The 27236-nt window shown below is 48.1% G+C and overlaps 1 protein-coding gene across 11 annotated transcripts in view; it reads right to left on the bottom strand.

The window, feature by feature from the left end:
- The window catches only part of LOC143764527 (cyclin-dependent kinase 11B-like), an 89411-nt gene that overhangs the window by 56036 nt on the left and 6139 nt on the right, over nucleotides 1–27236 (bottom strand). For 2 of the 11 annotated variants that reach the window (XM_077250161.1, XM_077250169.1), the window contains 6 exons: nucleotides 26828–26963; nucleotides 14043–14093; nucleotides 9432–9559; nucleotides 8249–8359; nucleotides 5556–5669; nucleotides 4946–5041 (listed from right to left, as the gene is read on the bottom strand). In XM_077250161.1, coding sequence (XP_077106276.1) covers nucleotides 4946–5041; nucleotides 5556–5669; nucleotides 8249–8359; nucleotides 9432–9559; nucleotides 14043–14093; nucleotides 26828–26963 — 636 coding nt within the window. Of the gene's footprint in view, nucleotides 1–4945; nucleotides 5042–5555; nucleotides 5670–8248; nucleotides 8360–9431; nucleotides 9560–14042; nucleotides 14094–26827; nucleotides 26967–27236 lie in introns of all 11 variants that reach the window. The other 9 variants (XM_077250160.1, XM_077250168.1, XM_077250163.1 and 6 more) reach the window with 7 other exon arrangements.

Genomic DNA, 27236 nt, shown 5'->3' on the forward strand with positions numbered 1-27236 from the left:
CACTGTACCCATGGCTTTTGTATACATCGAACCATATCCCTAGTCAGGTGTGTCTCCACCAATGCCACGACATGAGGATTGTTTTTTGATCTGTGAAAATACCTTGATTTTCTTCCGAGGAGTCTTAATACCCCGTATGTTCCAGGTCATATATATAATTTCAGATCCCATATTTATATATAAAGGGAAAAATAATATATGTCAACATTATTTGGGCGTGATTCAGAGACACCCCACAGAGCAAAAAATTAATATTGGCGGTAACCGTATACATCAAACAGTCAAAACTAGTGTATAAAATCAAACCTAACAGAACTTGAACAATGGAGGAGCATGCTTCCATACTCCTACAGTCAAATAGGAAAGGGGATACCCTCACTGAATTCAGTGTCCGGTATTGTTGACATCTCTCGCACTCTCGTGAAGAGCTCTATTTATGTTGCCGTTAGATAAAGATCCCAAATTAGGAATTTTATTGCGCATTGGACCCCTTGTGAGACCGCAACCATTAGGCCACCTCTGCTGGGTCTGTAAAAAATAGAGAGGATCCATCATGGACAATGCGGAGCCGGGCTGGATAGAGCATGGAATAAATGATATTCTTGTCTCTAAGTCGCTTCTTGACTTCCATAAATCGTGCTCGTTTTTTCTGGAGCTCTATGGAGAAATCCGGAAAAATCGATATGATAGCATTGTTGAGTCTGGTGGGGCCCTTCTGCCGTGCCAAACGAAGAATAGCATCTCTATCTCTGCAATTAAGGAGGCGTGCCAGAAAGGGTCGAGGCGGAGTTCCAGGGGGCAGAGGTCTCGTTGGGACCCTATGGGCTCTTTCCACCGAGAACGTTGAGGAGAATCCATCCCCCAAAGTGGTCTTAAGCCAGTCCTCCAGGAATTGCTCAGGCTGCTGACCCTCCGATCGTTCCGGAAGACCGATAATTCGAATATTATTGCGACGTAGTGTTTTCCAAATCATCCGCCTTTTGTTTCCAAGCGTTTACGGAGCCAGCAGCTTTTGTCAGTTTAGCTTCCATAGGAGTGATAGTATCTTCTATATGAGACACTCTGGTTTCAACCTCCGAAATACGCCCTCTCATAGCTTGCATGTCGTGTCGCAAACGACCCACCTCAGTATGCACATCCTCTATTTTCTCCGTAAGAGAAGATCTAGTGAGGGAGATAGCCTGCATTAACTGTTCAGATGCTTGTTTAAGAGTCAGTTCGTCTTGTTCTCCCTCCTCATTACTATCAGAGGGACGGCCCTTACGCTGGGCAGGTGCAGGATTATTTCTGAGGGTGCGCACGTTATCAGAGGAATCATCTCTGGCGAATTTCCTCAATTTATCGGCAGCCCCTGCTCCCTTAGAGTGTTGCATGGCAGGCAGTTAAAAGAACTCCACAAAGTAATCCCAATTATAGTTGTAGATAAACCAAACTCTGACTTCTGGTCCTGTATAATATTAGACTGTACTCCAAAGGGGTCACAAGATTAGCAGGTAATGATAATGAGGATCACAGGGTGGTCGTTTTGAGGTTTACTCAGGCCCTATGTAACTGAGTGGGCTCAGTCTGTGCACGGGGAGGGCAGCAGGGAGGGGGTTAATTCCCAATATTATGGTGCTGCTAAATGAAGCGGCTGTATGATAGGGGGGCGCAGGTCCCAATATTTCAGGTCACACACCGTACCACCCCTCTAGTTCCTTATATACTCGTTCTCCTTCCAAGCAGCACCGCAGGTATATGAGGCGCCGCTCCCCTTGCTGTTAGGGAGCGCGCTGTATTAATGGCCGCTGCTCCCCGCTGGCACCGCTATCCCCCTCAGGCCTCCCAACTTCTGTGCACAAGCACAGCTCTCACCGCTGCGATCCTGCCACCGTCAGCTCCGATGAGGAGAAAGCCCGGCTTCAGCAGGAGACGGCGCCGCGACCTGTGTCCCGGAGCGCGCGCACCGAAGATGGCTGCCACTGCACGTGGATCCTCCTGGCGTCTCTGTCCCTGCAGCTCCCGCCGCCTCAGATCACCGCGGCAGCCGTCCGGAGGGCTCACAAGGTTCCTCTGGATATGGTTTTCCAGCCCCTGTCGGTACCTCTTACTAATATGAGATATATGTGGCAGGATTAAGTTAGGATGTATGGAGCTCTCACTCAGTGCGTCCTTCTTTTCCGGCTACATAGCCACGCCCCCCTAAAAATCATTTTTGTGGGGAAAAAAATATTTTTTATTTTCATGGCTCTGCGTTATAAACTATAGTGAAACACTTGGGGGTTCAAAGTTCTCACAACACATTTAGATAAGTTCCTTGGGAGGTCTAGTTTCCAATATGGGGTCACTTGTGGGGGGTTTCTACTGTTTGGGTACATCAGGGGCTCTGCAAATGCAACGTGATGCCTGCAGACCAATCCATCTAAGTCTGCATTCCAAATGGACCTCCTTCCCTTCCGAGCTCTGCCATGCGCCCAAACAGTAGTTCCCTCACACATATGGGGTATCCGCATACTCAGGACAAATTGGACAACAACTTTAGGGGTCCAAGTTCTCTTGTTACCCTTGGGAAAATATAAATTTGGAGGGCTGAAAATCATTTTTGTGGGAAAAAAAAAAGATTTTTTATTTTCACGGCTCTGCGTTGTAAACTGTAGTGAAACACTTGGGGGTTCAAAGTTCTCACAACACATCTAGATAAGTTCCTTGGGAGGTCTACTTTCCAAAATGGTGTCACTTGTGGGGGGGGGTTTAATGTTAAGGCACATCAGGGGCTCTCCAAACGCGACATGGCGTCCCATCTTAATTCCAGTCAATTTTGCATTGAAAAGTCAAATGACGCTCCTTCCCTTCCGAGCTCTGCCATGCGCCCAAACAGTCATTTACCCCCACATATGGGGTATCGGCGTACTCAGGACAAATTGCACAACAACTTTTGTGGTCTAATTTCTTCTCTTACCCTTGGGAAAATAAAAAATTGGGGGCGAAAAGATAATTTTTGTGAAAAAATATGATTTTTTATTTTTACGGCTCTGCATTAAACTTCTGTGAAGCACTTGGTGGGTCAAAGTGCTCACCACACATCTAGATAAGTTCCTTAGGGGGTCTACTTTCCAAAATGGTGTCACTTGTGGGGGGTTTCACACAGCAGGCACATCAGGAGCTCTCCAAACGCAACATGGCGTTCCATCTCAATTCCAGTCAATTTTGCATTGAAAAGTCAAATGGCGCTCCTTCCCTTCCGAGCTCTGCGGTGAGCCCAAACAGTGGTTTACCCCCACATATGGGGTATCAGCGTACTCAGCACAAATTGTACAACAACTTTTGGGGTCCATTTTCGCCTGTTACCCTTGGTAAAATAAAACAAATTGGAGCGGAAATAAATTTTGTGTAAAAAAAATTTAAATGTTTATTTTTATTTAAACATTCCAAAAATTCCTGTGAAACACCTGAAGGGTTAATAAATTTCTTGAATGTTGTTGTGAGCACCTTGAGGGGTGCAGTTTTTAGAATGGTGTCACACTTGGGTATTTTCTATCATATAGACCCCTCAAAATGACTTCAAATGAGATGTGGTCCCTAAAAAAAAATGGTGTTGTAAAAATGAGAAATAGCTGGTCAACTTTTAACCCTTATAACTCACTAAGAAAAAAAAATTTTGGTTCCTAAATTGTGCTGATGTAAAGTAGACATGTGGGAAATGTTACCTATTAAGTATTTTGTGTGACATATCTCTGTGATTTAAGGGCATAAAAATTAAAAGTTGGAAAATTGTGAAATTTTCAAAATTTTCCGTTTTTTTTTTCCACAAATAAACGCAAGTTATATCGAAGAAATTTTACCACTATCATGAAGTATAATATCTCACGAGAAAATAGTGTCAGAATCGCCAAGATCCGTTGAAGCGTTCCAGAGTTATAACCTCATCTTTATGAGGTTATAACTCTGGAACGCTTCAACTCGCTTCCTCACAGTAGTATTTACCAGCGGAAAATCTCAGATCTGTCACAATCGTGAGACAGCAAAGAGACTACTTAAGTCTCCCTTTTAAAGTTCCAGAGGTTTATGCGTAAAATTAACAACATTAAATCTTGTGGGTTTTTTGTTTTTTTACTTTATTAACCCCTTTACCCCCAAAGGTGGTTTGCACGTTAACCCCTTCACCCCCAAGGGTGGTTTGCGCGTTAATGACCGGGCCAATTTTTACAATTCTGACCACTATCCCTTTGGATAGTGGTCAGAATTGTAAAAATTGGCCCGGTGACTCTTTACAGCAAATAGTAAGAGACGCATAATTCATTTACTACCTTTTTAGCACACTAAGTCTTTGGAAGCTGTAATGCTTTCCTTCTGCAGACTAATCATTTAGAAGCAGCTATCTCCTCTCCCTCTAGGCCAAAAAATACACAGATATTATTACATGCCAGACTAATAATAATATTCTGAATGTAGTGAAATTCAGGCTCCTGGTTAGAGGAAACCTGCGTCCCTGTAATATTGAGGGAAATTATCTAGTTTACCAACATGGGTGAGAAAAGTTTTAAAATTTCAAATTCTATCACTTTTGTTCCCTCTTACAGGAACTGATAGATCAACGTTAATACATATAAGTGGAGGGTATCAGATAAATACATAAGGGCTGATTCATTAAGAGTGGAGTAGCGCTCACCAGTCTTAACGAAAGGGCTCGCTGGAGTACAATGTGCCGATTTCATTAAGAAGCGCATTTTCTAGGTGGGGTGCGTCTCATCAGAAATGCTACTTCAGTCAATTTTGCAAATTTTTCAAAGCGTTTACGCCAGTTTTCTGGCCATCCCATTTGTCAGTAGGTTGTGTACCTAGTATGTCTCAATCTGCCAGGAATGGTTGGATTGTGATAAGAGTATGTAGGGACACATCCCAATAACAGACCAACTTCTTAGCTTATGAATCACTAATAATTTGTACAAGAATTACGCTTCATTACCTGTCGAGGACGCGGCAGAGCTCGTTTTCCGTTCACTATCGCTGATATCCTGCAGGTCAGACAGCAGATCCCGCACGTCCGGTCTGTCTTCTTTCACTGAAAAAAGCATAACTAGTGGTTGTTATACGACATCGATCCAGAGCAGTGTTACTCTGCAGGGTCTGTTCTCAGTAGTACATAAAGATGGGTACGTGCCCACGATCAGGAATTGCTGCGTGTTCTGACGCTGTGTATTTATGCAGCATCAAACCCGCAGTTGCCAGATGTTACAGCATCCCATAAATCCCATGTCCACTATGCGTGTATAGTTGCCTGCGGATCACCCGCGGACACCGACATGTGGCGAGTCTTTCAAGACCGCAGCATAACAAATTATTTTGAAGAGATACTAGTCTCCGCAACAGAAATGTAATCAATACAATGTATTGGATGCGGTAAATCCACACAGTTCATTGATTTACCTACGTTCAATAGAAGGCAGCGTTTTGGACGCAGGGAACATACACTACATCGAAAGCGCTGCTACTTCCGGATTGTGGGCACGTACCCTAATGGACAACGGGAGAAGGAGAGGACTCAATATTACATCTATAAGATTAGTACGGCTCACCGTGTTTCTGCAAGTCTCCTCCCTCAACTCTTTCCCGTATGGGACTGCGGCTGCGATAATTGGCTTTATTTTTGTCGCCATGCTCCTCTCTGGCAGTTCTGTGATGAGCGGATACTACGGAGGAGAAAAACGAAATTAGGGCAATAGAAGGAAATCTTTTTGTACGTGTTGGGTACGGCCTAAGGCTAATATATCCTACAAAGATGAGGCTCTTTCTAAAATACTTTGCGTTTCCCTCCCTCTCCTTTCTTCTGCTTACTGTCAGAAATTGGAAACTTTCTTAGCCAAATAATCTGTCCTGATCGTATACACAAGAATGCTTGCTCTCAGTTACTAGACATAGATGGCGACGGCACTGAACAATACAAAGTACAGAAGCTGTGGAGTTTGGGGTAGCCCAGGCTGAGCCATGGAAGAGTGCTCCATGTCTTAAGGTACTGTCACACTCAGCGACGCTGCAGCGATATAGACAACGAGCCGATCGCTGCAGAATCGCTGTTTAGGTCGCTGGGGAGCGGTCACACAGACAGCTCTCTCCAGCGACCAACGATCAGGGGAACGACTTCGGCATCGTTGAAACTGTCTTCAATGATGCCGAAGTCCCTCTGCAGCACCCGGGTAACCAGGGTAAACATTGGGTTACTAAGTGCAGGGCCGCGCTTAGTAACCCGATATTTACCCTGGTTACCAATGTAAAAGTAAAAAAAAAAAACACTACATACTCACCTTCTGATGTCTGTCACGTCCCCCGGCGTCCGCGCTGCTGCTCAGAGCTTCCTTCACTGAATGTGTCAGGGCCGGCAGAGCACAGCGGTGAAGTCACCGCTGTGCTCGGCTTTACGGCCGGCACTGACACATTAAGTGCAGGAAGCTCTGAGCAGCAGCGCGGACGCCGGGGGATGTGACAGACATCAGAAGGTGAGTATGTAGTGTTTTTTTTTTTTACTTTTATAATGGTAACCAGGGTAAATATCGGGTTACTAAGCGCGGCCCTGCGCTTAGTAACCCGATATTTACCCTGGTTACCATTGTAAAACATTGCTGGCATCGTTGCTTTTGCTGTCAAACACGACGATACACACCGACCTAACGACGAAATAAGGTGCTGGCCTTCTAGCTCCGACCAACGATATCACAGCGGGATCCAGATCGCTGCTGCGTGTCAAACACAATGATATCGCTATCCAGGCCGCTGCAACGTCACGGATCGTTGTCGTTCTCGTTGGAAAGTTGTTCAGTGTGAAGGTACCTTTACACGCGACGCTTATCTGATGCAAAATGTCTACTACCCGGGGTCACGTTGCAGAGGTGGCGCAAACAAAGAGGAGAATATCCCACCATAACATGACATGCTGAGAAAATAAAAATTGCAGCCCCGGACATTTGCCGCTGTGGATGGATGAGATTTTGTGACTTTCGGCAGGGTGTGCATGGATTTCTGCAAGCCCTAATCAGGTTTATGGGACAATCACAGACATTTCTACAAATCCACAGCTTGTGCACATTATCCAAACAAGTCTGCGGCATCCGGACACGTTTATGGATGTTTAAGGGTTACACACGCAGACTTTACCAGAAGCATCGGACAATGGAAGTGTTAGGAGGAAAAATCTCTAAAAAGCTGTATATAAAACAACAATGAAATTAAGGACAATAACTGCAGTGGAGAAATCAATGCTCCAAAAGAGGGACTAGAAATAGAAACTACAAGCGGCGGCAAAGTCAAAATGTAATGCTTGACCGAACGCTGCAGGCTCTTATTACATGGGGGAGCTTTTTCTTGCAAAAGTCTCCAGAGATGTAAATGAAAAAAGTGCAAGCAATAAAAAGAGAAGCGGTGACAAGCGAAAAGCAAGGCGAGAAAAGAAACCGTTGCACTGACAAAGCCGTTCTCCTGCAAAGTCGTGTGCCGGTTTAACCATTTATTGAAAAAGCCACAAGTCCCTGTGATCTACGCTCGTAGTGCTATCCGTAAGGTAACCGTAAGCCAAATGATTTCCACCACGCTAGAGTATGATGTGTGTTCTCCAGGAAACAGTAACACTCCCATCATAGAGTAATACTAATGACGGTAAAGCTCAATGATTGGATAAAACATTGCTGCAGTGTAAAGCTAATGGATGAGGTGGTCATATAATGAGTCCGCGGAAGCCAAGTCCATGCATGGGACCAGAGGTATGGGACAGAAGAACCGTTTCAATAGTAAGCATATAACTGTCTTGTTATTTCTTTAGACAAGTGTCAGAAAAAAAAACCTTCCGTGCCGCGTTGCATCAGTGACCATTTTATTTGACTGTGTACAGCAGGGCACAGAGGGACTGAAGTTGACATAATATCTGTGGCTGACTCCACAACAACTAGTTGGCTCCATCAGTGATTCTGTCATATCAGACAGCAAAAAGGGCACAGCGATGGGCACGGTGAGGAACCCCCGAAAGTTAAAAGTTTGTGAGGTCATGCAGGCCTTGTTGACATTATTCATAACAACAAAGAGCTCACAATATTCTGCCCTTTGACCAGAGAGATGTCAGAAGAGTCACTATTTTGATCTCTTTTGCTGCCAAACAAGAAATTATGAAACATTAGTTGGAGCCAGGTTGTCCGGCTGAGAAAGGGTTACGGGGATACAATGCAGTACAGAACTGCCACAAAAGTTAATGTCATACAAATGGTTTTAAAAAGCCAAAACTTACTTTGAGTGCTAAACTCTACAAGTATTCTTGACTCTGCATTGTACTGCATTCTCTCAGTCTCCTGCAAGAGCCCTGGCTTCCTGCGTTCAGGAAGCGCAGATCCTGCGAGCCCTAGAAGGCATGTTGTATAGGTTGGCAAGTGCATGACTAGCAATTACGAGTATTAATACTACCAATTGATTGCTACCAGTTCACTTTAGGAAGAGACACAATACACAATGCTATTGAAATCAATGAGCTGCCAATGTAGTCCCAGTAGTTGAAGTAAGTAATAAAAATGCCTTAAAATATTCTCTCTCTCTCTCATTATTCTGGCATTTGGCAAATAATAATTATGGTAATCCTAACTGACCAAAAACGGGAAAAGTTTATTCTGATTTCATGTCAGCTATTGAGAAAAACATGCAGATGTGTCGTTTTATATAGTGTATGTAAACTTTCAACTGTATAAGAGGCCATTCACATTGTGTTCTGCCCCTTCCATCAAGCACCCCATCTGAATACTCAAAAAGTTCTGAAAAAGCCACAAAGTACAACGAGGGAATGCTCAAATACATTGCGTTTTTTCCCTCATTTTATGGAGACACTATTACAGGAAGGGGCCCTGGATGGAGAACGACTGGGTCACTAGTGGCTTTGTCGTGGGATCCGTCTCAGTACGGTTTTCCCAGAAGGATCAGCTTCATTCTTACTAACTTAATTTTGTTCAGTATTTGGAAAGTAAAATTAAGCTTGGAACCTACAGAGAGAAAGGAGACGGCAAAAAAATGCACTTCTGTGTTTGGGACCAACTCCTGGTTAATTGTTGCTTATTTCCCAATATATTTGTATGTCTCAGCCGTCACTAGGGGAACGTTCTCATGGGACGTTTCTGCAGCAGAATTTCATTGGGGAAATGCAGCAGAAATCAGCAGTATATATTGACAGGCTGAGGATTTTAAGTCCAGGTTGGGAACTTTCTGCTGTGGATTTTATCCACCACGTTCATAATGTTCCTACGGTAATATACAACTATGTGGCGGAAAATCCCCTGGGTATATGGCTCGCGGGAACATACCCTTAAGGAAGGCAGGAAATTTGGGACAGAAAAAAAATAAGTTGGAAGTTTTGATTCCTAAAAATAAAACAGCATTTTCAAAGAGCCCAATACCAAAGTGACAGGACCGGGTGCAGGTAGCAGTACCTTCTCTCCTGGCCTCCCGTCCTTTACGTCTCTCCTCGGCTCGCCTATGATGCTCTTTCAGTTCTTTCTGCTGTTCCCTCTGTTTCCTCTCGCGCTCACGATTACGTTCCAGTTGTTCCAGACGGTCGCTGCAAGAAAGAAAAAAAAAAAGTTCCACTGAAGTTAAAGGAGCTGAAAGATCTGGTGTCTGGCCATAAGCTGAGCACAGGGTGTCATACTACCGGGATCCCCAGCAATCAACTGCAAATTATAGGCGAACCGGACATCACAGGAGAAACAAAGCATTACACAGTTCACACTAGGATCTAAGACAGGACTGCACAACATGTGGACCGCCGCACTATGTAGTGCAGCCCACGGAGCTGCCCGGGATGTGCCGCTCCTTACTTCCTAAATTAAAATGTATTCGAGTCTTTCAGATGCACAGACATTTGAAAACTGAAGAGCCGGGACAAGGGGCGGAGAAGAGCCGGGACAGGGCCGGAGAAGGGCCGGGACAAGGGGCGAAGAGCCGGGACAGGGGCCGAGCCATTATGGGGCAATGAGGGACACTATGGAGGCCATTATGGGGGACATTATGAAGCAATGAAGAACATTGTGGGGCAATGAGGGCCATTATGGAGCAATGAGGGACACTATCGAGGCCATTATAGGGACATTATGAGGCAATGGGGAACCTTATGGAGCAAAGGAGGACACTATAGGGGGCATTATGGAACAATGGGGGACATTATGGGGAAATTAGGGGGGTTGTGAATGGGATCATAGCATAGTGTACGGTGGGGAGGACTGTATGCAGAGAGGCAGTGTGGGGGAGATATTATGGAAAGGTGCAATTTGGGGGACATTATGGAGAAGGATAGTATTGGGAATACTATGGAGAACGGCGTTGTGGGGGATACTATGGAGAAGGGCCATGTAAGGGGAATATTTTTTATTTATTTTTTTTTTTTTTACAGGAAACAGTGAGGGGCAATTATTCAGGGGCGCAGTATGGGAGAAATTTATACTTATACGGCAGTGTAATGATACTTTTATTTAGAAGGGCACAGTGTGGGGAAGTGCTGCTGAAAACGGAGAAGAGGGAAATCTGTAGAGATGAGCTCTGGGTGTAAAATCTCAATATGGCGTCTGTACTACAGAGACAATATGAATGGAAACCACTTGAATCAGAGAAGATGTTACCTATAAGGCACCTTGATGCCAACATTGATTTGTGATACTGCCCTAGTCTCTTCAGTACTGTGGTTCCTGTATAGTCCGCAGTCTGATGATGGCTGGTAACAACAACTCCAAGCATCTCCTTACCATCCTTAAGGACATACTGGGAATTGTAGGTTCAAGAAATACAATTTTATATGGGGCTGATCTGACATTACATTTGATCGCTGTACTGAGTTTGGTGCTGTATACATGTACTGACTTTGGTCCTGGCGCTGCATTCATGTACTGACTTTGGTTCTGGCGCTGCATTCATGTACTGACTTTGGTGCTGGCGTTGCATTCATGTACTGACTTTGGTTCTGGCGTTGCATTCATGTACTGACTTTGGTTCTGGCGTTGCATTCATGTACTGACTTTGGTTCTGGCGTTGCATTCATGTACTGACTTTGGTTCTGGCGTTGCATTCATGTACTGACTTTGGTTCTGGCGTTGCATTCATGTACTGACTTTGGTTCTGGCGTTGCATTCATGTACTGACTTTGGTTCTGGCGCTGCTTTCATGTACTGACTTTGGTTCTGGCGTTGCATTCATGTACTGACTTTGGTTATGGTGTTGCATTCATGTACTGACTTTGGTTCTGGTGTTGAATCAGGGAAAGGTGAGTTAAGTGTTTGTTATTTTATCATGTGCCTGCCAGCAGCACAGGGGGGGATGTGTCTGCCAGCAGCACAGGGAGGGCATATGCCTGCCAGCAGCACGGGGGGGGGGGGGGGGGGGGGGGGCATGTGTCTGCCATCAGTACAGGGGGGCATGTGCCTGCCAGCAGCACAGGGGGGGGATGGGTCTGCCAGCAGCACAGGGGGGGGCATGTGTCTGCCATCAGTACAGGGGGGCATGTGTCTGCCATCAGTACAGGGGGGCATGTGCCTGCCAGCTGCAGGGGGTGGCATGTGTCTGTCAGCAGCACAGGAGGGGGGGCATGTGTCTGCCAGCAGCACACGGGGGGATGTGTCTGCCAGCAGCACAGGGGGGGATGTGTTTGCCAGCAGCACAGGGGGGGGACATGTGTCTGCCAGCAGCACAGGGGGGGCATGTGTTTGCCAGCAACACGGGGGGGGGGGGATGTGTCTGCCAGCAGCACAGGGGGGGATGTGTCTGCCAGCAGCACGGGGGGGGGGCATGTGTCTGCCAGCAGCACAGGGGGGGCATGTGTCTGCCAGCAGCACAGGGGGGGCATGTGTCTGCCAGCAGCACAGGGGGGGGCATGTGTCTGCCAGCAGCACAGGGGGGGCATGTGTCTGCCAGCAGCACAGGGAGGGTAACATGTGCCTGCCAGCAGCAGAGGGGGGGGGGGAAGCATGTGTCTGCCAGCAGCAGGGGGGGTGGCATGTGCCTGCCAGCAGCACAGGGGGGAGGGGCATGTGTCTGCCAGCAGCACAGGTGGGCATGTGTCTGCCAGCAGTAGAGGGGGGGGGGGCATGTGTCTGCCAGCAGCACAGGGGGGCATGTGTCTGCCAACAGTACGGGGGGGGGGGGGGGGCATGTGCCTGCCAGCAGCACAGGGGGGGCATGTGTCTGCCAGCAGCAGGGGGGGTGGCATGTATCTGCCAGCAGCACAGGGGGGGCATGTGTCTGCCAGCAGCACAGGGGGCATATAGTGACCGGGGGGGCCTGTACCTGCCAGCAGCACTGGGGGGCATAAATATAGTGACCGGGGGGGGGGGCTGTACCTGTCAGCAGCACAGGGGGGCATGTGTCTGCCAGCACAAGGGGCATATAGTGACCCAGGGGGGGCATGTGTCTGCCAGCAGTACAGGGGGGCATATAGTGATCAGGGGGGCATGTGCCTGACAGCAGCACAGGGGGGCATGTGCCAGCACAAGGATGGGGGTTATATAGATACCAGGATGAGGGACATATGATTTGTAAGATGGACACTGGCATTATAAGACAGACCCCCACTTAACATAAATTATTTTTGGGGGTGCGTCTTATAGTCAGAAAAATACAGTAGCTATACCTATTGAGCTTCATGGTTATGTTAAAATTTAAGAAAAAGTCCTCTAAGGCCTATTTGGCAAATTTCTGCTGCAAAAACTCAGTTTAAGCTAGTGTGTATTCATACTGCTTTGTTTTTTGGAACAGAAACACTCTAAATTCTCCTCAAATACTGAAAACTTGGTTCTCGTGATGTATTGTTTTTGTGGCCCTTGGGATTGGTTCTGTATGGTAATGCGGCTCATGGACCAAAAACTGTTGTGCAGCCCTGGTCTAAGTGGTAACATCTCTCCTTGTGGAGAGTGACATGACTGTGTAAGGAGACTTATATGCCATGCAATGCTCCACTGGGAAAGGAGAGGAAGAGGACCTTGAACTCTAATGCTAGCAATCCTAATAGTCAATATTGACACTTTAATGAGCCTTACCACATGACTTCGTACAAAAACCAAACTAGAATCTCTATTTGCAGACACGCGTTTCAGGGTGTTGCCCCTCCTCAGTGCAAAGCATGACATCTTATTTGGCTGTGTATTTAATTTCCCAGGAGCATTGTATGGCCTATAAGTCTCTTTACACTGGCATGTCACTCTCCACAAGGAGAAGTCATGTGGCAAGGCTCATTAATTTGATTTTCAGGACTGCTACTTATAATAGATGGCTTTAGACTTCAGATCCTCTTCCTCTGTGAAGTGGCAACTTGCACAGTTCACACTGACTTATTTGCAGTCTATGTAAAGTATGAATGAGAATGTTTCTTTATAGCTACTTTATACTGAAGCAACAGATAATGATTTTCTCCATAACCTCAAAATTCCCAAATAAGTTATTTGATGTTATAATTTAAATTATTTTGGCAGCAAAACCCGCTCAAAAAAAATCCAGTCATATATATTTTTGCAACAAGTAACTCACTTTCAAAGGAAACATATTTAAAAGGGATGTGCCATCAGAAATTTTTTTAAATAAAGTTTTTGTGTTAACATGTATTTAAAGGGGTTTTCCCATGAACAAAAATATATTTAAATCAATAGATCTTCGAATAATAATGATTTCCACAATTGGATAGATGTAAATAAAATGTTCCTGTGCTGAGATGATCTTATGAAATGTGCCCCTACTGTGTACTGTGTAATGGCGGTGTCTGACTGCACAGGAACATGGTCTGATCATACCACAGCTCCTGCGCAGAGGAGGAAGCAAAAGAGAATAGTCATTACAGCACGGGGCCATTCTACAGTCATACTTCCTGTCATTACAGGAAACATTACATGTAAATTAGCAGCAATGAACAGACCCCTGACCCTACCATTTGTACTGAAGCATCTAATGAGCATGTGCAAAGATCATTGAGAAGTGATGGGTTGTGGGGGGGGTAAAGTCAACTATGACATTGCCTATTGATATTGGTGGATCCTGTGTTTATCAGCTGTGCATAGAGGTGTTACCTGTCATTGTAATCCTGCCTCTGATGATAATGAGCCTGCTGAAAACTCTCCCTGAAAAGACAGGTAGTATGAGTCTACAAAAATGCACCAGTAGCCAGAGTGAGAATTTAAAGATTACCAATTTAGTTTAGGAATACAGATTGTGATATAAAGAAAAGAAAAAAAACACATTTACAAAATGTTTTAAAATTACATGTAACAAAAAAGGAGATTTTTGTGTACTCACCGTAAAATCTCTTTCTCTTAGCCTCTAATTGGGGGACACAGGACCATGGGTGTTATGCTGCTGTCCACTAGGAGGTGACACTATGCATAATCTGAAAAAGATTAACTGTGGCTCCTCCTGTGCAGTATACACCCCTGGACGGCATCAGCCTTCTCCAGTTTTGTGCAAAAGCAGTAGGAGGAACGTAACATGAATAACATAATTATGCCTGTAAGAAGGCAACTATGTACGAGCTCAAGAAAACAATATGAGAACTCAACAGTTACAACGACCCGGAAAGGGCAACAGGGTGGGAGCTGTGTCCCCCAATTAGAGGCTAAGAGAAAGAGATTTTACGGTGAGTACACAAAAATCTCCTTTACTCTGTCGCCTCATTGGGGGACACAGGACCATGGGACGTCCTAAAGCAGTCCCTGGGTGGGAAGCAATGGACGAATATTGTGCAGACAGGCCCCTATACTTAGGGCACCGCTGCCTGCAGGACACATCTACCCAGGCTCGCGTCCGCTGAGGACTGGGTATGAACCCTGTAGTGTTTAGTAAATGTGTGTAAGCTAGTCCAAGTGGCCGCCTTACACACTTGTTGTGCCGAAGCCTGGTGCCGAATGGCCCAGGAGGCCCCTACCGCCCGTGTAGAGTGTGCCGTAATACCGGCTGGAAGAGGAGAATTCTTAAGGCGGTAGGCCTCTTGTATGGTGGATTTGATCCACCAGGCAAGGGTAGCTTTGGAAGCTGGCAGACCCTTGTGGCCGCCTTCCGGAAGGAGGAAAAGAGAATCAGACCTCCGGAAGGACGCAGTCCTAGACACGTATATACGCAATACCCTGACAAGGTCAAGCGTATGCAGAGCCTTCTCCACTCTATGAACCGGAAACGGACAAAGGGATGGTAGTGAAATTTCCTCATTGAGGTGGAAGTCGGACACAACCTTCGGAAGGAAGGATGGGACCGTACGAAGAACTACCTTGTCCTGGTGAAAAGCCAGGAAGGGCCGTCTGCAGGAGAGTGCTGTCAGTTCAGACACCCTGCGTAGCGAGGTGATTGCCACCAGGAAAACCACCTTCTGGGAAAGAAGGCGGAGCGGGACCTCCTTAAGGGGTTCGAAGGGTGGTTCCTGCAATGCTGTCAGGACCAGGTTGAGGTCCCACGTTTCTAGTGGTCGTCTGTAGGGGGGAACCAATCGGGAAACCCCCTGAAGGAAAGTCCTTACTTGCGGCTTGGTAGCAATGCGCCTTTGAAAAAGCACTGAGAGGGCTGACACCTGGCTCTTAAGCGAGCCCAATGACAGCCTGGCCTCCAGACCCGATTGGAGAAAACCAAGTACTTTGGGTAGAGAATAAGGGAGTGGGATCTGGCCACAAGATTCGCACCAGGTAAAGAAAGCTTTCCAGGTACGGTAATAAATCTTGGCAGAGGCTGGTTTCCGTGCTCTGATCATGGTTCCAATGACGTCCGTCGAGAGCCCTGCCTGGGTTAGAACCCAGGTCTCAAGGGCCACGCCGTCAAATTGAGAGCCCCTGAGTTCTGGTGGTAGAACGGGCCTTGTGATAGAAGATCGTGGCGGTCGGGGAGACGCCAGGGGGCGTCTGCTGTGAGTTGTACGATGTCGGCGTACCATGTGCGTCTGGGCCAGTCCGGTGCAATTAGGATGGTTGGAACTCCCTCGTTTTATCTTCCTCACCACTCTGGATATCAGGGGGAGAGGTGGAAAAATATACAGAAGCTGGAACTGGGTCCAGTCCTGAACCAGAGCGTCTGCTCCGAGCGACCGCGGATCGTGTGTTCTGGCCATGAAGTTGGAGACCTTGGCATTGAAGTGAAATGCCATTAGGTCCACATCCGGGGTCCCCCAGCGGAGACAGATCTGTTGAAAAATTTCGGGATGGAGAGACCACTCTCCCGAGTCTATTCCTTGTCGGCTGAGGAAGTCTGCTTCCCAGTTGTCCACACCCGGAATGTGGACCGCCGAAAGAACCGACCCTATGTCCTCCGCCCAGCGGAGGATGTGTGACACTTCTCGCATCGCCTGGGTACTGCGGGTCCCCCCTTGGTGATTCACATATGCCACAGCCGTGGCATTGTCCGACTGTATTCTGATGTGAGAGGCTGCCAGTAAGTGATGGAAGGCCCTCAATGACAGAAGGATGGCACGAATTTCCAGGATGTTGATGGGCATGGTCGCTTCCACTGGGGACTACTTGCCCTGTGCTGTAGGTGCACCGCACCCCAACCCGTCAGGCTCGCGTCGGTGGTCAGAACCTTCCATTGACCTGTGAGAAAGGATTTCCCCTTTGCTAGCGAGGTTGGCTTGAGCCACCAGTGCAGGGACCTCCTGGTTGACGATGTTAGCTTGAACTCCCTGTCGAGAGAAAAGGGAATCCTGTCCCAGGACTTGAGAATGGCTAGTTGGAGAGGTCTGAGGTGAAACTGGGCAAATGGGACAGCTTCTATTACTGCTGCCATCTTGCCGAGGACTCTCATGGCAAACCGGAGAGATCGAGGGGGTTTGCAGAGGAGGGTGCGAACTGCTAGTCGGAGAGCCAGTGCCTTGTCCTTGGGAAGGAGCACTAGACCCCTGGAGGTGTTGAATAACATTCCCAGGAAGGTCAGGGACTGACTCGGGGTTGGTGATGACTTTTGTAAGTTGATTAATCAGCCCATGCGACTGAGAGTATCGGTTGTGATTGAGACGCTGAGCTCGCAGTCCTTGAAGGTGGGAGTCTTGATGAGTAATCGTCCAGGTATGGAACGACTACTATGCCTCTAGAGTGCAGGACGTCCATGGTGGCTGCCATGACCTTGGTGAACACTCTGGGAGCCGTGGCGAGTCCGAAAGGGAGAGCCACGAATTGGTAGTGGTCCTGGCCTATTGCGAACCTGAGATACCTCTGATGGGCAGGTGCTATGGGTATATGCAGGTATGCGTCTGGTATGTCTATGGAGGCGAGATATTCTCCCTTCTCCATGGACGCAATGATGGACCGAAGGGACTCCATGCGGAAATGACGGACCCATACATATTTGTTGAGCTGTTTTAGGTCTAGTATGGGCCGTACGCTGCCTCCTTTCTTGGGAACTACGAACAGATTGGAGTAGAACCCTTGGAAGCGGTCGGTCGTGGGTACCGGTACTATGACTCTTGCTTGAAAAAGCGAGGAGACCGCTTGGTGGTAGGCACGAGCCTTGGCTGGCGGTTTTGGGGGACAGAGAGGAAGAATCGGTCCGGTGGGTTGGAGGTGAAGTCTATTTTGTATCCGGAAGACACTAGTTCCCTGACCCACCTGTCTTCTGTAATAGGCAGCCAGACTTGATGAAAGAGCAAAAGTCGGCCGCCTACTGGTGTGGTGTCTTCCGGAGTCCGTGAGTCATGATGAGGAGAAAGTTTGAGATTTTCCTCCTCTGGGCTTAGGCTGGCCTGCTTTTGACTGCCAGGTCTTGTCCGACCTTTGCGTCGATCGTGAGTTGTCTCTGCGTGGGGAACGGTTACGATTTTGTGCTGGACGCGAGACGGACCAGCCGGAGGAATTCCGAAAGGATCGGAATCGAGTTTGGTTACGCTTCTTGTAAGTGCGTTTAGGTTTCAGTTGGGGAAGAGAAGTACTCTTACCCCCGGTGGCGTTGGATATCATAGTGTCCAACTGTTCACCGAAAAGTCTCCCACTGAGGTAGGGTAGGTGCGTGAGGGACTTCTTTGAGGCTGCATCCGCTTTCCATTCCCGCAGCCAGAGGATACGCCGAATCGTGATGGCGTTTGATGCTATCCCCGCTACTCCCCTTGCTGAATCCAGAGCTGCATGGAGCATGTAGTCTGCTACAACTGCTATTTGAACCGCTAGATCCGACAGGTCAGGAGCCGATGCTTGGAGAGCTTGTAAATTCTTTGCCCAGGTCAGAATGGCCTTGGCAGCCCAAACTGAGGCGAACGCGGGAGCCAGGGATGCCCCTGCTGCCTCAAAAATTGAACGAGCCATGCGTTCTACCGGCCGGTCTGCTGCGTCCCTGAGGGTTGAGCTATCTGGCAGTGAAAGGAGGGTCTGTGCTGCTAGCCTAGAGACTGGGGGGTCCACTTCAGGTGGATCTGTCCATTCCTTGGTGTCCTTCTGTGGGAAGGGGTACCTCTCCTCCAGATATTTGCGATTAGCGAATTTTTTCTCAGGCTGTGAGAGCTGCTTTTTAAGGATCGCCTTAAACTCTGGGTGGTTAGAGAAATCCAAGTAAAAGAGAAAAATGTTCCAGCTTCTTTGATAAAATGTAAAACTTTAATCCATCATATAAAATAGTAGAGGACACACTCCTGGGACAATGCCATATCACAAGTGAAGAAAGCTACGCGTTTCGACCATACGGTCTTTGTCACAGCTTTTTTTCTTTCTTTGTGGTTAGAGAAAACCTTAGGCGGCTTCAGAGGTCCTTCAAAGGAAATCTTATGTTCTGGGGCCTCTGGTGGCGGATCAGAAATGTCCAGCACCCGATGGATGGATGAAATTATGTCCTCAACTAGCGCTGTATTGCTAGGAGGGTTTGGGATCAGAGACCCCTCCGTGTCTCTGTCTGAGTCAGAGTCACAGATGCCTTCCGAATCCTGTGTATCACTGAGGCGTCCCCTGCTGGGTAAGCTGGGGAGGAGGCCTTCTCTGGTTGGGGATTGCGGAGATCTGCATCGTCTGTCCCTGGAATGGGACGGTCTAGATGACCTGGAGCTACGGTGTCTATCCCTAGAGGGGGATGACCGTGTGCTATGGGATGACGCAGATGGACTTGATCTATAGGTCCGCTTGCGTCCTGACCTAGACGTGGATGTGCCAGGGTCATTTTGTTCCTGAGTCAAGCTCTCCCTTTGCTGGGTAACGATCATAGCCGGGGCATGACCCTGCAGAGCCTGAAGCAATGTGGAGGTTAGGTTATCTATAGACTGCGTCATAGATTGCGTTATCTGAGTAGCCCATTCCGGCGTGGCATTAGACACCGAGGCATTGGCAGGGGCTTCTTGGGGCTCTGACACATTAGTTTGTATACAGTTCTGACAATGCGGGTACGTGCTACTACTGGAGAGAGCGGTCCCGCAGGCTGTGCAGAATGCATAATAGCAGTTCTGCCTGGTTCTCTTGGACCTTGAGCCCGGCATAGTGCACAGAGTGCAGAAGTGCTGCCAGCAGAGGACCTTACAGGGGTAGAGAAACCTATAGGGGAGCCTTATAGGTAATATGGATTCACAGCTGAGTAAAAAACCCAGCTGTGATCTTACCCCACCAGTGTGCCCCTAGGTCCAGCGCCGAAGATCCACAGTCCTGTGCCCCCCGGAGACTGGCTGCCTGGTCCTGCAGACCGAGAGATGCAGGGTTAATCTGCAGCCGAAAATGGCTGCTGAGACAGAGAGGAAAGGAGGAGAAGGGGGCGGAGAGCTGGAAAAAGGCGGCAAGGCAGTGTAAAAACATGCCCTTTCTTCTCGATCCGCCCCCTCTATGACACTGTAGAGTGTCATATTTGTCATCCGGGGGGCGGGCCGGGGGCGGAGAGGAGGCGGCAGCTTCAGCTAGGCCGAAGCCGGGGCCTAAATTAGATGCCTGAGGCCCAGAAGGGCTCCAGGCCGGCGCAAAAGTCCGGGAGGGGGTCGGATCTGAACCGGACCCCTCCGGATTTAAAGGCAGGATGGCGGTGGGGCTATAAGCGGAAGGGGGAGCCCGGTAGGGGTCTCCCTGAGGCAGTATAGAGCTGGTGCTGCCGCAGAGACAGGGGCGCAAGGAGCCCTGTGTCTGTATGTGCCATGCCTGCCTGCACTCCCCCCGGCCCCAACAGGAGCCCGCAGCTGGGCTGGGGTCCCTGGATGCAGGCGCAGTGTGCTGGCCCATTGCTGGGAGCTGTAGAATGCTGCCTGTACAGGCCCTACCTGAGGTGTCTCAACCTAATACTCCCAGAGGGGGATAAGGAGGGTGCTGTTGTCACCTTCAGGGGCCTTTATCCTCGCCTCGACCTCAACCCAGAAACCAAAAGGAATTGGGGAAGGAGGGGGGGTCTCGACTTCGAACCAGCACCCGAGGGACTGGGGAAGGAGCAACATGGGGAATAGCCATCTCTACTTCAACTGGGCACCCCATAATAGGGGGCCGAGGAAGGAGCCATGCCGGGAGTCTCACAGGAGACCCTCTTTTCTTCATTTGTAATCCCGTCGGAAAAAACGGAGTAAAAATCTTTTAGGTGTGCCTCCTATGCGACACTAAGCAAAAACTGGAGAAGGCTGATGCCGTCCAGGGGTGTATACTGCAGAGGAGGAGCCACAGTTAATCTTTTTCAGATTATGCATAGTGTCGCCTCCTAGTGGACAGCAGCATAACACCCATGGTCCTGTGTCCCCCAATGAGGCGACAGAGTAAGAGGGATTTTTGGTACTTACCGTAAAATCTCTTTCTTGCAGCCTTCATTAGGGGACACAGACAACCGTGGGTGTATGCTGCTGCTAGGAGGCTGACCCTATGCAAAAAAGGAAAAGGCGTAGCTCATCCCTGGCAGTATACACCCACTGACAGGAACCAAGCACTTCAGTTAGTGTAAAAAGCAGTAGGAGAAGCGACAGAACTCATAAAGTGAAAGTACCAACTCAACTGGGGCCCCCAGGCCCCAAACACGGTACCAGAACAAACAAGTAGGGAGGGTGCTGTGTCCCCGAATGAAGGCTCCAAGAAAGATTTTACCGTAAATACCAAAAATACCTCTTTCTGTTTTTGCTTCATTGGGGGACACAGACAACCGTGGGACGTCCAAAAGTAGTCCCAGAATAGGGTGGGTAGAAAGAATTTAAGAGAATGGCTCAGGTCGGCCGGTACGCAACCGCCGCCTGTAGCACCTTCCTACCAAAACCTGCATCAGACGAGGCTTGGGTATGAACCCTATAGAACCTCGTAAAAGTGTGCAAAGACGACCAGGTGGCGGCTTTGCAAACCTGCAAAGCGGAGGCATGGTGACTAACAGCCCAAGAAGCTCCGACAGCTCTGGTGGAGTGGGCTCGCACCCCCGGTGGAGGCTGTGTCTCATGAACACGGTACGATTCTGAAATTGCCAAACGAATCCAACGCGATTCCCCGAATCCCCCTGGAACGAAGGATGGCCATGACCGCCGCCATGATCTTGGTGAAAACCCTGGGGGCAGACGCCAAGCCGAAAGGAAGGGCCGTGAATTGGTAGTGATTGTCTTTGATCGCAAACCAAAGGAATCACTGATGTCGTATACAAATGGGGACATGAAGGTACGCATCTTGAATGTCGACCGAGCAGAGAAACTCCCCGGGTTCCATGGCGGCAATCACAGACCGCAAGGATTCCATCCTGAAGTGGCAGGGACGGATGTGGCGGTTTAGAAGCTTTAAGTCCAGTACCGGACGGAGAGAACCGTCCTTCTTTGGAACCACAAAGAGGTTCGAGTAGAATCCGGAAAAACGCTCGTTGGGAGGTACAAGGACTACAACTCCTGCAGCAACCAAAGACGTCACGGCCTGAAGCAAACCGGGTAGATGGGACGGTTGCTTGGGTGGAGGAGAAAAAAAGCGATTTTCCGGGAGGGAAGAAAATTAGATTTTGTAACCGGAGGAAATGATCTCTCTGACCCAGGCGTCGCTGACCACCGACAACCAGGCGTCCTTGAAGAAAAGAAGCCTGCCTCCCACCCTGGAAAGATTCCCAGGTGGGGGCGACCCGTCACTTAGAGCGGTATCTGTTGGAACGAGATCCAGGGGGCCTGGAAGGTTGACCCCTGGTTCACCAGCTGGGGGCTGGCTTGTAAGAGGGTTTCCTGCATTCACCCGTGGTCGTGGAACGCTCTTGTTGAGATGAAGGGTCTGAGGCTGCAAATGGGAGAAAGGGATGAAAAAGGATGAGGGCTTGGCCTTGGCTTGGACTGGGGGAGGGACGTGCTCTTGCCTCCAGTTGCGTCTGAGATAATTTAGTCCAGACGAGCACCAAAAAGCCTGGAACCCTGAAATGCTAAGTTTGTGAGGGACTTTTTTGAAGTAGCATCTGCATTCCATGCCTTCAGCCAAAGAATGCGGCGAATAGCGACAAAGTTGCTACTTGCCCTGGCCGCACAGGCTGCTGCATCTAGAGAAGCAGTCAGAAGGTATTTGCCCGCGTGGTTAATCTGGTTTGCAAGATCAGCTAGCTCGTTAGGAGGAGCTGAAGCCAAAATGCCCCAGCGAAGGATCTTGGTCCAGGCAGAGATGGCCTTTGCCACCCAGGTGGAAGCAAAACTGGGACAGAGGGAAGCGCCCGTTGCTTCAAAGGCTGACTTGGCCAGCGTCTCAATTTGTCTGTCCAATGTGTCCTTAAGGGACGCACCATCCGGTAAAAATAGAACTGTCTTAGAAGAAAGGCGAGAGATCGGCGGGTCCACCTTGGGGGACTCAGCCCATTTAAAAAGAAGATCGGCGCTAAAGAGATATAGAACGTCCAGATGTTTCCTACCTGAAAAACGCTTTTCAGGATGTTCCCAGTGCTTAGACATGGTAGACTCAAACTCCTCGTGGTTGGGAAAGGAGCGAGAGGGATGCTTTACCCACTTAAAAAAGATGGAGGGGTCCTGGGAGGGAACCTCGTCCTGTGTCAGTTTGAGGGTTTGGCAGATAGCCGAGATGAGACTATCCACGATAGCCTGCATGCTAGAAGCCTGTTCTGAATCGGAGTCAGAATTGGACTGGGAATCCACATCAGACCCAATGTCCTCCTCCGAAGAGGGAAATTGGAAGGAGGAGAGCAGCTTGAGTACTGCGGAGGGACCCGGAGAGCTGGACGAAGAGCCAGAAAGAGTCCTCTTTCTATAACGGCTGGCTGGTTTGTCTCCCTGTGGGTCGACATCAGGTGCGCACGTCTCGCCGTGAGAGACGGTCGGAGCACTGGTGGCTGTGGAAGACGTTCAAGCGCCTGGACCAGAGACTGGGAAACCTTAGTCAAATCAGATACCGACTGCGACATAGCAACGGCCCACTCTGGGGGAGGGGGAGTGCATGCATTCTGAGAGTCGGAAGCTTCTTGCGGGGCAGACATGGTAGGAGGACTGCAGGACCGGCAGAAAGGCGACGATTGGCCTACTGACCAATTTTTCTTGCAACGAGCGCAGGCGTAATGAGTTATGGTAGGTTTGGCGAGGAAGGCTCCAGAAGAGTTGGACATAAGGAGATCCTGCAGCGCTATCAATTAGAATAGGCTTAGGTGAACCTGGAGCGGTATAGGTAGTACCGAGGAGGAGCACAGATAGCGCCGAAAAAAGCCTACCGTACTGCAGAGCAGAGTAATCTGTGTCCCCCAATGTACGATCCCTCCTGTGCATGGAGCTGCAAAAGCAGGAAGTCTCTGCGGTGAGAAAGAGGCGTGTCTAAAGAGATGAAGAGAATGAGCCGAGGCCCCTGATAGGGTTGCGCAGTAAAAGGGGCGTGCCTGGTTGCAAGAGCGATCCTGAGCGGAGAAGAACAACGCCGAGAAATCGCGCCCAAGGCAGGGGGCGTGGCCAGCCGGAGCGGTAAAAATGAAAGTAAAATGCCTGGGGAAAAAGGAGAAGGCGGGGGGCGTGGCCAGCCAGAGTGGTAAAAATGAAAGTAAAATGCCGGGAGAAGGATCCAGTGACACAGGGGAGTGAAGAAAAGACCAGAGGAGTGCAGGGGCACCCGGTATGCTAGAACACTGCTGTGAGGAGCGGGTAGTCTGGCGGGAGTAAATTCACCTGGGCGCCGTGGACAGTAAAGGGGGGACGATGATCCTTTACCTTTCTTTAATCTGGCTCCATAAGATCAGAGGATCGTCCAGGGGCCCTTTGAAGAAAGGGTCGCTGGATCAGGAATCCTTCATCCAGAAGACGACCTCAACCCCTATGATAAAAGGGAGGGTCACCGCCGGTGACCACCGTCTTCCTCTCAGCCCTCTCCGAGGAGAGGGGTAAAGGGGACATTTTTGGCTAGGACCGACACCGATTAGACCCTGGGGCACCTGTGAAGGTGACAGGGAATAATGTCCTGCCGGCGGACTGAGAGTTGCGATGCGGGCGACACCACACTGCTCGCTCAGCCGCCCTCCTGGGGAGGCAGGGTGACAGATTATACCCTGATTCCCTGAAATGCTGTATCTGAAAGATAAAAAAGAACGTTAATAAACAATAAAAACCTGTAAGGGAAACCCAAGGTTAGCAGCGGATCTGAAGATCCAGGTCCGCCTCCTACAGACACTAAGCACAAACTGTAAACAGCGGAGGAGGAGCTACGCCTTTTCCTTTTTTGCATAGTGTCAGCCTCCTAGTGGGAGCAGCATACACCCATGGTTGTCTGTGTCCCCCAATGAAGCGCTAATGAAACATGATTAAACATAAGGCGATTTTCTGATTACATAATCCCTTTAAGTGATATGACATATAGCGGGTGAAATAAGTATTGTACATCACCAATTTTCACCAAAAATTGCCAAAGTAGGAATATTTCTAAAGGTGAAATTGCCATGAAATTCTCACCAGATGTCGGTAACAACTCTTCCAAGCAAAGAAATCAAACCAGAGATATTCATAAATTATGTGTAATATTGAGAAAAGACACAGTGAAAAGGTATTGAGTACACTTACTGTAATGTAAATAATACTTTGTAGAAAAGCCTTTGTTGGTGATGACCGCTTCAAGATGCCTCCTGTATAGAGAAACTAGTTGCAGACATTGCTCAGGTGCGATTTTGGCCTATTAATCCACTCTTCACATACTGAAAGTCCTGTGGGCTCCTTTGATGAACTCTGAGCTTTAGTTCCTTCCATACATTTTCTATTGGATTCAGGTCCGGCGTTTGGCTCGGACATTCTAGCAGCTTTATTTTCTCTGAAACCAATTGAGAGTTTCCTTCGCTGTGTGCTTGGGATCATTGTCTTACTGACATGTCCACGCTCGTTTCATCTTCATCATCCTCGTAGATGGCAGCAGAGTGTTATCAAGATTGTCTCAGTACATTTGTCCATTCATTGTCCATTCCATTCTTTCAATTACATGTAGTTTGCCAGTGAGGTATGCTGAAAAACAGCTCCTCACCATGATGTTCCCACCTCCAAACTTCACTGTTGGTATGGTGTTTTTGGAGCGATATGCAGTGCCTTTTGGCCTCCAAACATAATGTCTATTATGGCATCCAAAGAGTTCAATGTTGGTCTCATCTAACCACACTATATTTCCTCAGTTTTTCATAGGCTTGTGTAAATGTTGTTGAGCAAACTTTAAACGTTCCTGAACATGCTTTTTGTTCAGCATTGGAGTCATGCATGGTGAGTGTGCATGCAAGGTTGAGTGCATTACTTACAGTTTTCTTTGAAACAACTGTACCTGCTGATTCCAGGTCTTTCAGTAGTTCTCCACAGGTGGTTGTTGGCTCTTGGATAACTCTTCTGATAATTCTTTTTATTCCTCTATCTGAAATCTTGCGAGAATCACCGGATCATGGCTGGTTTATGGTGAAATGATGTTCTTTCCACTTCTGGATTATGGTTCCAACCTTCAGTAGCTTAGAAATTCTTCTGTCAGTGCCATCAGTATGTTTTGCAACAATAAGGTTGTGAAGGTTTTGAGAAAGCTCACTGGTTTTACCCATCATGAGAAGTTTCTTGTATGATACCTTGGTAATGAGACACCTTTTTATAGGCCACCAATTAAACCCGCGGATAGTGAAAAATAATAAGTTTGTGCCTGTCGGTGGGTGTATAGTGCAGAGGAGGAGCTATTTTCCTTTTTTTTTTTTTTTGCATAGTGTCAGCCTCCTAGCGACAGCAGCATACACCCATGGTTATCTGTGTCCCCCAATGAAGCGATAAAGAAAATAAGTGACAGGATTGCTTTCTAATTACTGACAGATTTCGGTTGGTGTCATGACTTTCCATGGCTTTTTGCACTTCTCTTTCTTCATTTGTTCAATATTTTTCCGTGTTATTTCTCATTATTACACATAATTTATGGACATCTCTGGTTTGATTTTTTTGCCTGTGTGGATTGTATGGGTTGTTACCGACATTTGGTAATAATTTCATGTCGATAGCACCATTAGAATAGATTTACTTAGAAAATGAGTGACGTGTTCAATACTTATTTTAATACTTATGTGACACCTGGATACTACACATCCGCCCCTATTATAATAAGTATGAGTGGGTCTGCAGTACCCCTCTGTGGGTATGTTGCATAGTTATATAGGTTGAAAAAAGACCTAGGTCCACCAAATTCAACATTTCTCCACCAATTATATATGTTTTGTCACTAAATTATCTACAGGCCATCAAAATAAACCCCATTTAACTGCACCAACCCCAATGATGGTCACAAGTGTCTATAATGGGATTATTAGGTGCACGTGTACTCTGTACGGCCGGTAGGGAACATGTTGATCGCCACTTTTCCCTTTGCCATATTACACACAGCCATGTATGAGACGGTTCCCATTGACTTGAACATGTCATTCTCAAGGCTGCAGTTAGAACGTGCATTGTCCTGATCCCTTTAAATGCAGCTGATGGACTCTCTATAAAGCAGACCATACATAACACACATTGCTCGGCTCTCCTTACCGTTCCCTCCTAGAATGCTCCCGGGCCAGCTCCCTCTTCAGTCGCTCCCGCTCACGGTGAACTTTATCTTGTTCTTCTCTGTGTCTTTTCCGCCTTTCGTGCTCTCGGTCCTTTTCCTTCACACGTATATATTTACCTGCTCCGTAATAAGTAGAGGACTAAGGTCAGTACACAGTATAAAAATAAAATGAATAAAAAAAGCAAACTGGGCTTTACTCACCCTCCCCGGGTCTAGCGGTGAGTCACTGACCATGCTAACAGTGTCTATTCCGCTGACGTCACAACGACAGCGCTGCAGACAATCAATGAGTTCATGTGCTCCGAGCAGCTCGTGCTGTCAACTTTGGAAGAGCTGCTGAGCTTAGTGATTGGCTGCAGTGCTGTGGACATGATCTCAAGGCTGCAGGCA

Source organism: Ranitomeya variabilis, chromosome 4 (assembly GCF_051348905.1).
Source record: "Ranitomeya variabilis isolate aRanVar5 chromosome 4, aRanVar5.hap1, whole genome shotgun sequence".
Lineage (NCBI taxonomy): Eukaryota > Metazoa > Chordata > Amphibia > Anura > Dendrobatidae > Ranitomeya > Ranitomeya variabilis.